The sequence below is a fragment of the Peromyscus eremicus genome, chromosome 9, assembly GCF_949786415.1.
Source record: "Peromyscus eremicus chromosome 9, PerEre_H2_v1, whole genome shotgun sequence".
Taxonomy (NCBI): domain Eukaryota; kingdom Metazoa; phylum Chordata; class Mammalia; order Rodentia; family Cricetidae; genus Peromyscus; species Peromyscus eremicus.
The window spans coordinates 73,967,067-73,984,704 of NC_081425.1; the positions used below are offsets into that span (position 1 = coordinate 73,967,067).

A 17,638-nucleotide genomic window follows, 5' to 3' on the forward strand; every position below is an offset into this window, starting at 1 on the left:
AAATATGTTTTATTTCCTTCCAGCGAGAACATTGCAGCGCAGAGAGACGAAACATTTCTCCAAGGCCACAGAGTAAACGAGGACTCGGGAATCCCAGTCTGCAGGGCTTCAGTCTGAGCTCTTTGCCTTGTTTTGGGCTCCTTATCACAGTGGCCAAATGGTCAGATTTTTGTGGTCAGAGGAAAAAACAATTATTTTTTGTAGTACTGGAGATTGAACACAGTGCTTCATCCCTGCCAAGCAACTAAGCTACACCCTCAGCCAGAAGAACATATTTTCAAATAAAACTTTCTTTTTCTTTTCTTTTTTTTTTTTAATGGGTGCAGTGAACTTAATTGATGGTGTTCAAGAGAGTAGGGCTCCCTAAGCCCCTCCTGTTGTTCTGGGGGTCTGGGACAGAAACTGAGGGAGATGCTCAGTATCGGGGGCTGAGATGGGACAGGAACTGCTCAGCAGCCGAGGGTCTCTCTTGCTGTCTTTGCTGGGGTGGGTGGTCCAGGGCGGGCTTCTTACTCCTTGGAGGCCATGTAGGCCATAAGGTCCACCACCTTGTTGCTGTAGCCAAATTCATTGTCGTATCAGGAAATGAGATTCACAAAGTTGTCATTGAGAGCAATGCCAGCCCCAGCATCGAAGGTAGAAGAGTGGGGGTCACTGTTAAAGTCACAGGAGACAACCTGGTCGTCAGTGTAGCCCAGGATGCCCTTTAGTGGGCCTTCTGACGCCTGCTTCACCACCTTCTTGATGTCATCATACTTGGCAGGTTTCTGCAGGCGGCATGTCAGATCCACGACAGACACATTAGGGGTAGGAACACGGAAGGCTATGCCCATGAGCTTCCCGTTCAGCTCTGGGATGACCTTGCTCACAGCCTTGGTGGCACCGGTGGATGCAGCGATGATGTTCTGGGCAGCCCCACGGCCATCACACCACAGCTTCCCAGAGGAGCCATCCACAGTCTTCTGGGTGGCAGTGATGGCATGGACTGTGGTCATGAGTCCCTCCACAATGTCAAAGTTGTCATGGATGACCTTGGCCAGAGAGGTTAAGCAGTTGGTGGTACAGGAAGCATTGCTGACAATCTTGAGTGAATTGTCGTACTTCTCATGGTTCACACCCATCACAAACATGGGGGTATCAGCAGAAGGGGCGGAGATGATGACCCTTTTGGCCCCGCCCTTCAAGTGGGCCCCAGCCTTCTGCATGGTGGTGAAGACACCAGTGGACTCCACAACATACTCAGCACCAGCCTCACCCCACTTGATGTTGGCGGGATCTCGCTCCTGGAAGATGGTGATGGCCTTCCCGTTGATGACAAACTTCCTGTTCTCAGCCTTGACTATACCATTGAACTTGCTATGGGTAGAGTCATACTGGAACATGTAGACCATGTAGTTGAGGTCAATGACGGGATCATTGATGGCAACAATTTCAACGTTGCCAGTCTGGAAGGCAGCTCTGGCAACCAGGCATCCAATTCGGCCAAATTTGTTCACTCCGACCTTCACCATCATGTCTCAGGAACAAGGCTGGCACTGCACAGAAAGATGCGGCTGTCTCTGGAACAGGGAGAAGCAGAGAGCCCAAATAAAACTTTCAAATAAAATAAAATACGAGAAAATTCTCTTTGGGGCAGAAAGAAGTTGATCATGGCTTTGAATTCCAGTTTTTTTGTTTATTTGGTTGGGTTTTTTTCTGGGGGAATCAGATGTATGTTTGCTAGGAAAAATGTTTTCTGGAGTTTATCTGATACGTTTTATGGGAAATATTTATGGTCTCAGTTAGGTTTCCAGTGTGCGGACAGCATCCTTCAATTACGTGTTCTTGACACAGTGTAAAGGGAGGAAGTGTGGAGACTCCTAAGATGGGAACAGCCACATGTCACTTAGTAGTAATGTGACCTTGAGGCATCCTCCCAGGCTGATGGAACTTCATCTTTGTGTAAGGATTACGACATCTAGATTGCAGACGTGTCTGCGAGATCTGGATTTCCACAACCTTGGGATAAGAGCCACACTGTTTCTGAATCAGGTTTAGCCTGACCCCAATCCCATTTGTCAAATCTTTGTGTGTGTGTGTGTGTGTGTGTGTGTGTGTGTGTGTTACCAGAATGGGGAGTTAGGGCCCTGCTTTGGGGTGAATGGGACACCGGAAGGTCTTTGCCGTTCAGTCCACCTGTTTGCCAGAGAGATGCTCTTTGGCCAAGCCAGCCAGCTCCCTCCAGGCAAGCACTTCCATGTGCCCTCTGAACTTGAACTCTTAGTCAGCCTTATAGACCAAGTGCCGCTGTGACCCAGAGAGACTCTTCCAGTCCAGGGCATGTTTCCATATGCATGGCAGGTCGGTTACTTGGCAACACACTGTGGTTTCAGAGAGAGGGAGAAAATGAGAGGGAAGGGAGGAGGAAGACAGAGATTTTCAATGTTTTATTCTTTGACGGTTTTATACATCAGTATAATGAGTTTTTCACCCCTCTTACCCTCTCCTATCACCCCCTCTCTCCTGCTGAAAACCTTTTCCTAATCAGCCCCCTACTATTTGATGCCCCTTTTTCTCACTGAGTTTAATTGTGATTGCTTGAATGAGCACGAATTGGGGGTTATTAGTGGGAGCACGGACAACTTATCCATGGCTATACCCCTGAAAAAATGGCCCACCTTCTCACAGCATCCCTTAACCGCCCGTGATCTCTTGTGATGGTTAAACAGTGACAGGTGTGGTGAAAGTCTTGCATCGATAACTAACCACCGCGGCAGCCAGTTTGTGAATGAACTGACCACGGCACCATTTCACTCGTCCCCAACTTCTGACTCTTACATTCCCCCAGGCCCTCTTTCTGGATGTCCCCAGAGTCTTGGAGGGGGTGATGGTAGATGTCTTGTTAAGGGCCAACACTTCTCTGTACTGCTAGGAGATGCAAGCCCTACCATTGCTCTTCAGAGAGTACACCCCTCCCTCCAAGCCCCACACCAAAGCACCAATCCTTACGGAGAGTTTAAAGTTAAACTTCATTCTTCTCGATTCTAAGTCGACATACCTTCTTTTTTTAAAAAAAATATTTTAAATTATGTGTGTAAGTGTGTGTGTCTGTGTTTGGACACGTGTATGTGAGGGCTTGTACCCATGGAGGCCAGAGGTATTGGATTCCCCTGGAGCTGAGGTAACAGGGGATTGTGGACCAGCCAACGTGGGTTTCGGGAATTGGATTTTGATCCTCTGTAAGATTAGTTAGCATTTACTTTTGACTGCTGAACTATATCTCCAGCCCTGTCTTTTATTTCTTTCAATATAATTAATACTGTGTATGTCATAAAAGGGTAAAAACTGATTTTGACATTGTGGAAGAGGAAAGAGGAAACAGGTTCACTAGAGTTAGAGAGTTAGAGCAAGAAAATGAGATTGCTTGTGTGCCAGTTTTTTTCATCTGTGACAAACACCTGTCAATCCCCTTAACGGGGAAGAGTTTCTCCTAGCTCATGGTTACAGAGACCCAGTCTGCCATGGCAGGGGATGCACAGTGCCTCCAGCTGTGTCCAGGGGTACAGCCCGCCATGGCAGGGGAGGCCCAGTACCTCCAGCTGTGTCCAGGGGTACAGCCCGCCATGGCAGGGGAGGCCCAGTGCCTCTATCTCTGCATGAGCAGAAGTACACCTCAGTGGATTTAGAAGCAGACTACCTTGCCGGAACCAGAGGGGTACCTCATTCTACAAGGAAGCCAAAGGCACCTCTGTTCAGAGGCCACAGGATAAATAAATAAATATTTGTGTGTAATAAACATAATAATAATAACAATAATAATAATTATTATTATTTCGGCTTTTCAAGACAGGGTTTCTCTGTATAGCCCTGACAGTCCTAAAACTCACTCAGTAGACCAAGCTGGCCTGAAACTCAGAGATCCACCTGCCTCTGCCTACTGAGTGCTGGAATTAAAGGCATGCACCACCCTTCCAGGCATAAATAAATATTATAAATAAATATTTTTAAACCCACAGAGTCTTTATTGTATCCAGGCAGTCAGCTTGTCAAACAGGGACTTTGAGGGGCATTCCCCAAGAAGACACAGCTGGCCCCACACCATGGACTTCATAGGCTCAGTCCAGGCCCTTGCCCGTCGCCACAGCTGCAGGTGGTCAGATGAAAAGGAAGCACCCAGATAGCACACAGGCCCCTGCAGGTACCCCTACTTGCAGCTTGTCTTCCAACAATGGGAGATGTTAGGAAGAATAGAAGGGAGGAGGGCTCAGGAGCAGGTAAGGCGAGGTTGTACCACCCAGCCTGGCTAGACTCAACACCTATTTCAGCCAACAAACCAAGTGTGTGGCCCTGACCTCCCAGCGGGACAGCAACCAGGGACACAGGCACATTGTGACAGTCTCTGAAGCTCACCTTTAGAGATCCTTGCAATGTGAACAGACACTCCCTGCACAGCCAGAGCTCCAGGCATGGACCTGTGTAAGTGAAGAGGCCTAACTTAACATTAGTAGTGCAGCCACAACAGGCTGCAGACTAACAATGCTAAGACTGGGCCTCACCCTTACAATCACCAGGAAAAGCCACAAACTGTACCCTGTGGGGCACAAATCAGAGTGGAGACAAACAAGTACTAGATGCTCCAGAACATTAAGGATAGCTCACATCACTTATATATATAAGTTGCCAATTTCCTTGCAGCAACGCCAGCACCAATTCCTGTTTGACAAGACTTCTGTTGCCCCACTCCTGCCCAATCAGGAGTTCAACCCCCGTCTGAATCTGGAATTCCCCTACCCGCTATCCTTTACTCCTTAAAATTCCTGCCTCAATTGAGCTCAGAGCTCTCTCTGATCCAACCACTGTGTCTGAATGGAAGGGAGCCCCAAGCTCGAGCTTGCAGTAAAGGCTCTTAGCTTTTGCATATGAACTCGGACTCCTGGTGGTCTCTGGGGGGGCTCATGACTTGGGCATAACATAATTTCTACAAGTCACAGGTTCAGCTCTTCACCCAAACACAGCTGGACAGAGACTACATTGGTGGGCCACCAGTAGGACCAATCCTGCCATCACAGAACTTAGGTCTAACATTTTTCCAGGATGGCCTTGCAATAGCAACAGATACGTGCTCAACCTGTGTGGCACTTGCGCCTCTGTAGAACATCTGTACCATCAGCGCACTGGGGGTGGGGTGGGGGTGAGAGTGGGGGCAAGCCTGGCTACAGAAACAGTACCCTTAGGGAGTAGACAGCCAACCCCAAGCTTGTTGCTGCATGCAATAGCTGCAGCAAGCCAGGCCACCTCCATGCAGCTTGGTCAACGCCTCAGCTGAGTGTTTGAGATCCATGGCTGGAAGACACTGGGTTCAGCGTTGCCCTTTCCAGGGTTCTCAGCATGGATCCAGAAATGACTGTCATCTCAGAAATCAAATACTTTGTCTTTTTGAAAAATTGAATTAGGTATTTGAGCAGTCCTGCACATTCCAGGAACAAGAGGACTATAAACAAATACATATCACACATAAATTAGCATATTCCTTACACTCAGGAAAACAGTATATACTTTGTAGTTAGACACAGAGAAACTGTTGGAGCTTTGGATCAACTCAATCTACACATTTTTGGTCAGGAGTTTCCTTTGTGGGTCAAACTTTTCCACAGATATTAAAGGACAGAATTTTAGCTAAAGGTACTTTGAGAGCCAAAGTTACATTTTAAGTTTTAATTACTATGTCTAAGAGATCTATAAAAAAAAATGCCTCTGATCTGCAAGCCCCTTGCCCAAGGACAGATAGTTCCTGAAATGCTGGAGGCTATTGTTTATGGGAGATAACAAGTCACAGGTTTTCACTCCCCTAAACAAGTTTGTTTGACCCATCTGCACCTGATGTGCTTGATCACATGTGGGCAGGAGGTTCACAGGCAGGAAATATATCAGGATGTATGCTTGCCCCTGATTGGATGTAGGCTGGAGGTACCTCAAGATGTGTGCTTGCCCCTGATTGGACCTGATGGGAAACGCAATGAATTATGGGTTTTCCTTCTTAAGCTGCTGCAAACCATGACTTGGGGCCATTTCCCAGGAACCTGGGTGTGGACATGGCCAGAGCCCATCCACCTGGTTAGTATTTAATTAAAGCTTGCTTCGAATTTGGCTTTAAATGGGAGTGGTAGTAGTCTGATTCTTGATGGGTAGGATTAACAGTAGATAAAGAAGCTTTGAGATTTTGAGGTAATATAGCAGAGAGGATTCATTCATTTGAGTTAATATAGTATTCTTAGAGGAGAGACATACCTTTGTTAAGCAAAACATCACTTTGGGGTGAAAAGTACATGATCATCCGGGCTGAGTCAGGCTGGGGCATTAGTGATATGCTGACATTTATTAGACGTCTCTGCAGTATGAATGGTTTCTTGATTTTTAAACAGGAACAGAAGGCTTACAAACTTTATCAGAGCATTGCATTTGTAGTGTTCTTCTACCATGTGAGTTGCTTCAGGAAATGAAAGGAATTAGGAAAAGAAACTGCTAGCCTTTGTGTGCAATTGAGCACAGTGGTGATAAATGAAGCTTTTACTTCTCTACTTACACATTCCCATCTGTTCTCCCCGGGGTGGGCGGTGTCATGATTTCAAAGGCTCTGGAAGGTCTATCTCTACTGTGCGTTCGATGTCTCTCAACACATTGGAGACAGCTGAAGGCTTTCCCACATGTTTACAGTTATAGGACTTCTCTCTGGTGTGAGTTTTCATGTTTTTGAGAGAACTAGACCATCTAAAGGCCTCATCACATTTATTACATTCATAATCCTGATATTGACATGCTACACAGGTACGGACGGATGTGATGTTTTTCATAAGTGTTTAGTGACCAATGGCTACTTCTCCACAGACATGGTAATCACAAAGTTTATTCTAGGGTGAAGTTTCTAGTTGATAACAAAGCCATTATGTTGTCCTTACCATCTGCATCATGAAGGCAAGGGCCCAAACACCACCAACTCAATAAATTGTTTTATATTTCTGAAGTCATGGGAATCCTCTAAGGGAGAAGTCCAGGGCTGTTGTTTTTGAGGACTGGGATCTCTCTGTCTTTCTACTCAGTAATCCTGAACTTGGGCTTGGGGTCTCCTGAACACAGGAAGGCTAATATACTTCTAGTATAGCTTTGCACTCTTGTGGAGAGAAAGACTATGCGGTTGTAATTGGATTTATCAGCTCAGTATTAGCTGTCCTATTTATTTATTTATTTTTTGGTTTTTCAAGACAAGGTTTCTCTGTGTTGATTTGCACCTTTCCTGGAACTCACTCTGTAGCCCAGGCTGGCCTCGAACTCACAGAGATCCGCCTGCCTCTGCCTCCCAAGTACTGGGATTAAAGGCATGTGCCACCACTGCCTGGCCTATCTGTCCTCTTTAAAGACTCAAATGCCATCTGGCAACAGTAATAACTTATTGAATAAACTATGCACATGGCCACTGTAGCTGTAAGCATTTGAAAAATGTGTGGTTTGTTGTTTGTGGTATTTGTTTTCTTAGTCAAGTCCAGGAACATGATTTCTTTAAGCAAAATTGAAAATCTTTTAGTAAAAGAAAAGATTTAAAAATATTTGACTGGGTATCTAGCACTGACTTCCATAAAGCAGAGGCCCATTGGTACATGGCTTCATCTTACTATTCAGCATCCACTGGTGAGACATCATTGAGTTGGCCATTAAGATGCTTTCCTGCAAAAACTGTTGGATTACCACAGTTTTATATGGGTCTTCCTTGGTTCTTCTAGTTATAAAGATATTTTCAATTTATATAAGCTTCTTCCTCTGGTTATTCAACAAATTAGTAGGATTTAGGGAAAAAAATGTATTAAAATTACTTCAGATCCATCACTGTCATGAGTGATGCCAGAAAATACTTACCAGAAGCCAAACATTTGAACAGCTTTAAACAAGGCATCAGATAAACTACAATTATATCCAGGGAAGAACGGCTTGATGTGTGACATTAAAATGCAGTTCCCCAGGCAACTGGGAGGAAGAGTCATTCACTAACAAGAGAGCTTCCAAGAATCACTAAAATTCTGCAGCACCTTTTTATTTTTCATTGACAGTTAAATTACTACTTGGAAGCATTTGTTGACTAGAAAACAGATCTTCCATTCTTGGTAAACCGGAGATTCTCCACAAACAGCCGCCATCTAAGTGACAGATCAGGCAGAAGACACAGGTTGGATGTGTGTGGCCTCACTCTCAGACGGCGGTGAGCTGACGTCACTTTTTACAGGTGGGTGTTCGTCTGTGTCTCGATCGTTGCATCCCAGGTGAGAGCCTGCCCACTGTTCTAATCAAACGTAAGCTAGCCAAGCTTTCTTGTTCAATGGTTACATTGCACGATGCCTGGGAATGTAGTGTATGGACATTCAGTAGTCGGTGTTATTCAGTGAAATGTATTTATACCTTTTGAGATATAATTCCCTATTTTACAATCAGGTATCTTACTAATTGAAAAACAAACGAACAGAACCAAACTCACGGTACTTAGAGTCCAGTTTCATCTTTCAGAAGACCAAGGTGCTGTGAGACTTTCTGAGCACCGGGTTTTGATTTCACAACCATTCGGATTTCAGATTTTTACATAGGACTCAGAAAAGCTCATGCAGATATTTCTACTCCCCAAACCTCTGAAATATGAAACACTTCTGGCCTTAATTATTGCAGATGAGGGATACTTAATATGGTGGTTAATTTTTTTTTTTTTTCGAGACAGGGTTTCTCTGTGTAGCTTTGCGCCTTTCCTGGAACTCGCTTTGGAGACCAGGCTGGCCTCGAACTCACAGAGATCCGCCTGGCTCTGCCTCCCGAGTGCTGGGATTAAAGGCGTGCGCCACCACTGCCCGGCTTGGTGGTTAATTTTTATGTCAACTTGACATAAGCTAGAGTCATTTGGGAAAAGGGACTCAATTGAGAAAATACCTCCATAAGACTAGCTTGTAGGCAAGTCTGTTGGGCATTTTCTTGATTAATGATTGATGTGGGAGGACCCAAGCCATTGCAGGTGGTGCCAAACCTGTGGTCTTGAGTAGCCTGAGAACGTAGGCTGAACAAACCATGAGAAACAAGTCAATAACCTTGATGGTCTCTGCTTCAGTTCTGCCTTGAGTTCCTATCCTGACTTCCGTCAGAGATAGAGTGTGACCTGAGTGTTGTGAGCTGAACTAAACCCTTTCTTCCCCAAGTTGCTTTTGATCGTGGTGTTTTATCACAGCAATAGAAACCTAAGACAGAAATTGGTGCCAGGATCATGGGGGTATTGCTGTGACAGTCCTGACCATATTGTTTTGTGGAGGACTGTGGAAGTGTTTAGAACTTTGGGCTGGAGAAAACACTGAATATTTATAACAGGCTTTCTCTCTCTCTCTCTCTCTCTTTTTTTTTTTTTTTTTTTTTTTTTTTGGTTTTTCGAGACACGGTTTCTCTGTGTAGTTTTGGTGCCTGTCCTGGAGCTCGCCCTATAGACCAGGCTGGCCTTGAACTCTCAGAGATCCGCCTGGCTCTGCCTCCCAAGTGCTGGGATTAAAGGCGTATGCCACCACCGCCCGGCAACAGGCTTTCTTTTAGGCCATGAACCAGCTCCCAAATCATGACTTGGAGGTTTCTTACTGGTTATGAATGCCTGCCCTTATCTTATGCTTGTCCCACAAGCTGTTATAACTTAATCTCTTCTCTTCATCTCTGTTTTGCCTCAGGGCTCTTTACCTTTCTTTCCTTCTGTACATCTTACTTTCACTGCTTCTCCTGTCTGACTGGCTGGCGACTGCTTGGCTTCTGGCCCTGGGCATGTCCCTCTCTTTCTCCCTTGTTCTCCTTCCCTCTTGAGCCTAGATTTCTCTTCCTCCTTATTCTCTCTGCCCGACAGCCTAGTCCTCTCTTGCCTAGCTATTGGCCATTCAGCTTTTAATTGGACCAATCAGGTGCCTTAGGCATATAAGGTGAAACAAATGCAACCCATCTTTACTTAACTAAACAAATGCAGCCCAATCAAATGTAACACATCTTTACATCATTAACAAAGGCAGCAGAAACAAATGTAACACACCTTCCAATAGTTAAAGTAATATTCTGCAGCATAAACAAATGTAACTTCTTTGCCTAGTAAAAAAATAATACTCCACAAGTATTCAAGGCCTATGGGAGCTTGGAAGACAAGAATGTTGAATGAAATGTAGGTGATGGAGGTCTGGTTTGTAAAGTTTCAGAGAGTTGCTCATATGGGTTTTTTGTGTTAAGAATCTGTGGTTTATCCAGGCAGTGGTGGTGCATACCTTTAATCCCAGCACTCGGGAGGCAGAGGCAGGTGGATCTCTGTGAGTTCGAGGCCAGCCTGGTCTATGGAACCAGTTCCAGGACAGCCAGGGTGACCCAGAGAAATCCTGTCTCAAAAAACCAAACCAAACCAAACCAAACCAAAACAAAAGTACCTGTGGTTTCTGGTCATCCAAAGATGAAGAATCAGTTGCAATTAACACTACTGAAGTGAAACCTTTTCTTTGCTGAGTCAAAGGTTGAGTGTGAGTCAGCCAGGGCTGAAGAATCAGCTTGATTAAGAACAGCTTTATTGAGGTGAAAGCTTCTGGGACGTGTTTCCTCAGGGTTAGCATACAAAAGCTCTAATTCCGAGGGGCCCAAGGTTGTGCCTCCTGCTGGCAGCTGGACTTGGTAATGTGTAAACATTTCCCAGGTAGTACTGGTTTTGAAGGAATGAATGGCTCAGGGAGAGCAGTTGGGGCTCAGCATTCTGAGAGGCCAGGAAAGACGGTTGTTGAGTGTTCAGCCTCAACTGTAGTAGAAGTTTTAGGATTAAAAGAATCGTGAGGAGAAATTAAGACTTGGCACCACGTGGCAGGATCAGAGTCCCTGAAGAGAGGCAGGGGGAGGTCATTGGTGGCGGTAAAACCTTAGTTGCAGTGAAGAGCCCAGCATTTTGGAGATACTAGTATCAGGGAATGACCACCAAGGACAGCGGCAGCTGTGGAGTAGAGGAGGCAGGCTGTGGATGCTGTGCAGGAGAGAACAGGAGAAGCTGCCAGACCCTTTGGAGCCCGTGGGATCGTGTGTGGGGCCCAGAAGCCGAGCACTGAACCTGTTACAGTGTTGACATTTTGCTTTGTCTTGATTGTGACTGTGCTCTGGGTTTTTCCCCTATTAGAATAAGGAAGTATTTAATATGTTTTTTATCTTTTTTTTTTTTGGTTCTTCGAGACAGGGTTTCTCTGTGTAGCTTTGCGCCTCCCTGGAACTCACTTGGTAGCCCAGGCTGGCCTCGAACTCACAGAGATCCGCCTGGCTCTGCCTCCCGAGTGCTGGGATTAAAGGCGTGCGCCACCACCGCCCGGCCTGATCTTTTTTTTAAATTTAACTTTATTTTACATACATTGGCGTGAAAGTGTCAGATCCCCTGGAACTAGTGTTACAGACCGTTGTGAGCTGCCATGTGGGTGCTGAACCCAGGCCCTCTGGAAGAACAGCCAGTGCTCTTAATGAAAGGATGAATGGCACTGGTGGGTCGGCGGAAGAGTCACGGCCACGGCAGAACCCAATGTTAGTTTTTAGAGCTTTAATGGAGGGAAGGGGGTGGGAGGAGCCAGGCTTGGCAGGGAAGGGAAGCGGGGCTGAGCAGAGAGGAAACAGAAAGAGAGCGTGGGGGGTCCGTGTGCGGCTTTTTAAGGCGGAGATTGCGTGACCATGCAATGGTGACCCCTGATGACGTAAGACATTAGACCTGGAAGAGTGAGAGCAGGATCCTGACATTTAACCCCTGAGCCATCTCTTCGGCCCCTGATTTTGATCTTATAGTAGTTCACAGTTGAGAGAAAAGTTTGACTGTCCTTAACATGATAATATGATCTCAATATTAACTTGAGGTCTTGGGGATCAACAAGAAAGTAAAGTTTATGGTATAATAATCCGTTTGTGTGTCGAGTTGACAAGGGGTCAGCTGTGTTGTTTAGTCTTACCTCAACTTGACACAAGCTAGAGTCCTTTGGGAAGAGGGGTTCAATTGAGGAAAATACTTCCATGAGACTAGCCTGTAGGCAAGCCTGTTGGGCAGTTTCTTGGTTAATGATTGATGTGAGAGGGCCCGGTCACTGTGGGTGGTGCCAACTCCGAGCAAGTGGTTCTGACTTGTATAAGAAGGTAGGTTGAGCCGGGCGGTGGTGGCGCACGCCTTTAATCCCAGCACTGGGGAGGCAGAGCCAGGTGGATCTGCTGTGAGTTCGAGGCCAGCCTGGACTACCAAGTGAGTTCCAGGAAAGGCGCAAAGCTACACAGAGAAACCCTGTCTCGAAAAAACCAAAAAAAAAAAAGAAGTTAGGTTGAGTAAGCCGCTAGGAGCAAGCCAGTAAGCATCACTCCTCCATAGCCTCTGCTTCAGTGTCTGCCTGCAGGCACCTGCCTTGGGTTCCTGCCCTGACTTCGCTCCAGGGTGGAATGTGACCTGAGAGCTGTAAGATAAATAAACCCAGGCCGGGGCGGTAGTGGTGCACACCTTTAATCCCAGCACTCGGGAGGCAGAGGCAGGCGGATCTCTGGGAGTTTGAGGCCAGCCTGGTCTCCAAAGTGAGTTCCAGGAAAGGCACAAAACTACACAGAGAAACCCTGTCTCGAAAAACCAAAAAAAAAAAAAAAAAAAAAAAGATAAGTAAACCCATTCTTCCCCGAGTTGCTTTAATCATGGTGCTTTATCACGGCAATGGAAACCTAAGACACTCAGGTTAAATAAGACCTCCACCTCCTCTTAGTATAGTTTGGCTTTGTTTGGCTCTTAGATGTTTATTCTGCTGTCTTGCTATTTTTCTGTCTTATGTCCATGTTTGTCTAACTACTTACAGACCCTCGATTTCTTTGATGTTATTGAAAGTGACATCTTCACATTTCCCATCCCTACCCCCTGGCTCTGCTATAGTTCAGAGCTTGAGGAATTTGCATTAATGACCTTTCTTCCATGAGTGATTATGAAGGTTAGGACAGAGTTTAGCTATCGTAGAGTCCAAAGATAGCATCCATGTTGCTAATCATCCTTTTAAGATGTCGAAGTGCTTCTACTGGAGCAGCCAATGGTTTGGATTCTGTCTACTCTTTCCTCGTGAGGGGACTTTAGTCTTCTTATGGACTCCTGACTCATATGGAGCCCATGAGTCTTAACTAAGAGCTTTCATTTTCTTACATTCTCCCCAAGAGTTATTCCATTCCCCTTCAGAAGAGAATATGGCTTCAGTTAAATTCTCCATATAATGATGGATTATTAGCAGCATTTTAGGATCCTGTTGACTCCACAGTCCTGCTTCTAGCATCAAGGTGAAATAAGGACAGCTTTCATGTGTACCTACCTTAGGATTTCCTCTACTGCGCTAAAACACCATGATCAAAAGCAACTTGGGGAGAAAAGGGTTTATTTCATCCCACATCTTATAGTTCATTATCCAGGGAAGTCAAGGCAGGAATATGTGGGCAGGAACCACGGAAGGGTGTTGAGGAATATTATTTTAAGGTGTGTTACTTTTGTTTATGTTGTATTTGTTTAACTCTGTGAAGCTGTGTTACTGTGCCTGTCTAAAACACCTGATGGTCTAATAAAGAGCTGAATGGCCAATAGTGAGGCAGGAGAGAGAAATAGGTGGGGCTGGCAGGCAGACAGGATAAATAGAAGGAGAAATCTGAGATCAAGGAACGAGAAGGAGGAGGCCTCAGCAGTTGTATTTCCCAAACCTCCTATAAAAACTCCAAGTACCCCCCTCCCCAATTTCTTTCACAGACACCCCTTTCCCATGGGAGAGTGTCTGTCCTTCACTGTTTGAAATACAGTCAAGTCTGTTAAGGTCAGTCTCAGGTCTCTTTTCTGCCTCCTGCCTCTTTAAACTGCTTTACAAATCTAACAGTATGCCAATCACTGCAATGACTGGTTTTGCAAAGGAGAGTTTATACATGAGGTGCCAAGTGTGTGTATGAGTGTGTGTGTGTGAGTGGTAGCCTCAAGTCTCAGATCCACCTCCCTGAAGACTGGCGTGTCTATGCGACTGAGTTGTGGGGAAGGGTATCAGAGGTAAGGAAGCCGGAAATGACTGATGCTCTACATACATAATCAAACTGCATAGTTCTTCATAGGATGCATGCTCAGAAATAGTGGCATTAGTGTGCCCTGAGGGTATGAGGCCACCCACTAGCCATTGGCAGGTGAAGTGTTAGTGATTTTAGCCATTTTGAACTTCCTTTAAGTTCCTGAAAAATCAGCTGTATATTGTTATTGCAAGCCACCCATCACAAGTTTCATGAATCATACTTTGCATTGTTCTGAGAAAAGTACCTGAGAGAATAAAATAAAGGGAGGAAAGATTGTTTTGTTCATTCTTTTAGGAGGTTCAGTCTGTGAATGAGAGTTCCTATAAAGAACTGCCCCTTATGCTGAGCCTTCTGCAGGGCTGACTCATACAAAAGTTCAAGATTGTGGGAAGTTTGGGATGTTCCAATCCAGAGCCAAATTATCTTGGGCCATCTTTAACGCTCTTCATAGACGTTTATTGCCTTTCTCTGTAAATGACCTAACACCTTTGTGACTATTAGGTACTCTGGTGGTTTGAAAGAAAACGGCCCCCAAAGAGAGTGGCACTATTAGGAAGTGTGGCTTTTGGAGTAGATGTGACCTGGTTGGAGGAAGTTGTCACTGTGGGGGTGGGTTCTGCGGTCTTCTATGCTCAAGCTACTCCCAGTGAGACAGACCACTTCCTATTGCCTGCAAGTCAAGCTGTAGGACTCTCAGCTAATTCTTCAGCACCATGTCTGCCTGCACACCGCCATGTCACACCATGATAATGGACTGAACCTCTGAAAATGTAAGCCACCCAATTACATGTTTTCTTTTTTAAGAATTACCATGGTCATGGTGTCTCTTCACAACAATTAAAATCCTAATAATGAGATTTACATCCTTTGGAATATTCACAAACATCACTGGTTCCTCACCAACCAAAGGGATAAGAATGCAGTCAGGTATACCTGAGGGGTATAGGCAAGTTTTCTCCACTTTTCTAAAGCCTGCCTATCCAGTGCACCAAATTATAAGCATTATATATAGGAATTGTAATGATACCATATTTCTAACCCATAAGAGACTCATCAGCAGGTTGTGCCCAGTCTAGTAATTTCTTTCTTCTGAAAGGCCAAGGAACTTTTTTTTTTAATCCTATCATTTCTATGGCATGGGGCAGAAAAAGAGGTAGATAAGAGAGACACATGGTTGGTGTCAAAGACTGATTGCTGCCAGACTAGGGAGACAACCTAGTCAGTTGCCAAGAACAACAGATGAAGAGGCATTAGATATTGAGCAACGCTGGTTAGAAACATGCATATGTCTTCAGGTAAACTTGCTAAAGGCTCTATATTTGAAAGTCAAGCTTTTGGGGAGACTCTGGGTCACAGTGGAATGGTCTTGTGCTAGCTAGTTTTATGTCAATGTAACACAAACTAGAGTCACTTGGGGAAGAGGAACCTCAAGTGAGAAAATACCCCCACCAGATTGCCCCCTTGTGCATTTTCTTGATTAAAGATTGATGTGTGAGGACCCATGTGGGTAGTGCCACCCCTTGCAGAAGATTCTGGATTCTATAAGAAAGCAGGTCAAGCAAGCCATGAGGAGCAAGCCAATCAGCAGCAACCCTCTGTTGTTGGTTGGTCTTTGGTCTTTTGGCTCTTTTTTTTTGGGGGGGGGGTGCTGCCACCCAGCTCCCAAATAAATCACACACAGAGGCTTATTTTTACTTATAAGTGTCTGGCCTTAGCTTGACTTGTTTCTCACCAACTTTTCCTAACCTTAAATTATCCCGTCTACCTTTTGTCTCTGGGCTTTTCCCATTCTCTTACTTCTGTAAATCTTACTCTTACTCCGTGGCTTGCTGTGTAGCTGGGTGGCTGGTCCCTGGTTTACAGAGAGAGTTCCAGGACAACCAGAGTGGTTACACAGAGAAACCCTGTCTCAAAAAACAAAGCAAAGCAAAACAAAACAAAACAAACAAACAAAAAGAGAGTCCAGTCAATCTGGGTGGTGGTGGCACACGCCTTTAGTTCCAGCACTCTGGAGGCAGACACCAGCAGATCTCTGAGTTTGGGGCCAGCCTGGTCTACAGGGTGAGTTCCAGGATGGCCAGGACTACACAGAGAAAATGTCTCAGAAGAAAGAAGACGAAGAAGAAGACGAAGAAGAAGAAGACGAAGATGAAGACGAAGAAGAAGAAGAAGAAGAAGAAGAAGAAGAAGAAGAAGAAGAAGAAGAAGAAGAAGAAGAAGAAAACAACCCAGTTGATCAATAACATTTCAGTTTGTACCAGCATCTGAGGAATGGATCTTTGTACTTAAAATTGATCAACCTCCTATTTCCCCACAAGACACATGTGTGTTTTAAATGAAAGCGCTAACTTTTTTCACTTGCAAATCAATTTTTCCAGGGTCAAAGTTCTGGCCACCACAATGTTAGCCAGCAGGAGGCTTACCACAGGCAGGAACATCATCCGAAAAGCAAGTGAGGCAGTGTTAAACTCGGGGGTAGACTCAGCTGACGGCAAGGAAGGGCTTCTCGCTCTAAAGTGACAGTCTTTGGCCTGATGGAGGTGGTGCACACTTTTGATCCCAGTACTTGGGAGGCAGAGGCAGGCAGATCTCTGAGTTTGAGGTCAGCCAGGTCTACAGAAACATTCTTGGGAAAGCTGTTAGGGAGGCAGTTTATGCAGGAGATGGGTGATTGCAGACTGGTGAGTGCCTTCTCGTGTCTGGAGGTTTGTGGCCAAAGGACTCACAACTAAACTAATCCTAATTGCTGGTAAGAAGATGGTTTTCAGTTATGCAAATCTCAAGAACACAGATGCCTACTTCTTCATCTACTCGTTTTTTAAATGATTAAATTTTTTTTAAATCATTTTTATTATGTGTATGTATCTGTGGGGGGGTTTGTGCGTGTGATTGCTAATGCCCATGGAGGGCAGAGGGGTTGGATATTCTGGAGCTGGAGTTATAGATGGTTGTGAGCTGCCTGATGAAGGTGGTGGGAACTGAACTCAAGTCCTCGGGAAGAGCATCAAGTGCTCTTAACTATCACTCCAGCCCCTCTTGTCTACTCCTGTCACTGATTAATTTGCCAAGGAGCAGTTCCTGGCACATTACACACTGTCAGACTGGAGGATGTAGCTAACTGCTCCAGTCCTCTTGCTGATCACCAGACTCAGGGTAATGAAAGAAAACAACCTTCCCTAATCATTGTGAAAGACAAGGTCAGAGGAGGTTAAAACAGTGGAGCAGAGATCTGGCAGCTTACAAATACTATACCTTCCTAGGCAGAGGTACTTCCAGGACTGCCATTTACTCTAACTCATGCCTTGATGGTGGCCAGAGGGTTCTCTAGAGTGCCAAGTGTGTTGTGTACATTTGAAGTCATTGAACAAGTTTCAAGTCACAACTTCTCTAGCCTTAAAAGCACCAGAGAGGCTGGGCACATGTCTTTAATCCCGTCTGAGGCAGGCAGATCACTGTGAATTCAAGGCCTTCCTGGTGGTCTACATACCAAATTCCAGGCCAGACAGAACTATATAGTGAGACTTTGTTTCAAAAAATAAAACAAGGATGACAC

General features: G+C 45.2%; 1 protein-coding gene across 1 annotated transcript; it reads right to left on the minus strand.

Annotated features, from left to right (window-relative positions):
• Positions 1-578: 578 nt before the first annotated feature.
• LOC131920084 (glyceraldehyde-3-phosphate dehydrogenase-like) lies at positions 579-1,511 on the minus strand. The gene has a single exon (XM_059274502.1). The coding sequence runs from the start codon at positions 1,509-1,511 to the stop codon at positions 579-581; it is 933 nt and encodes a 310-aa protein (XP_059130485.1).
• Positions 1,512-17,638: the final 16,127 nt, after the last annotated feature.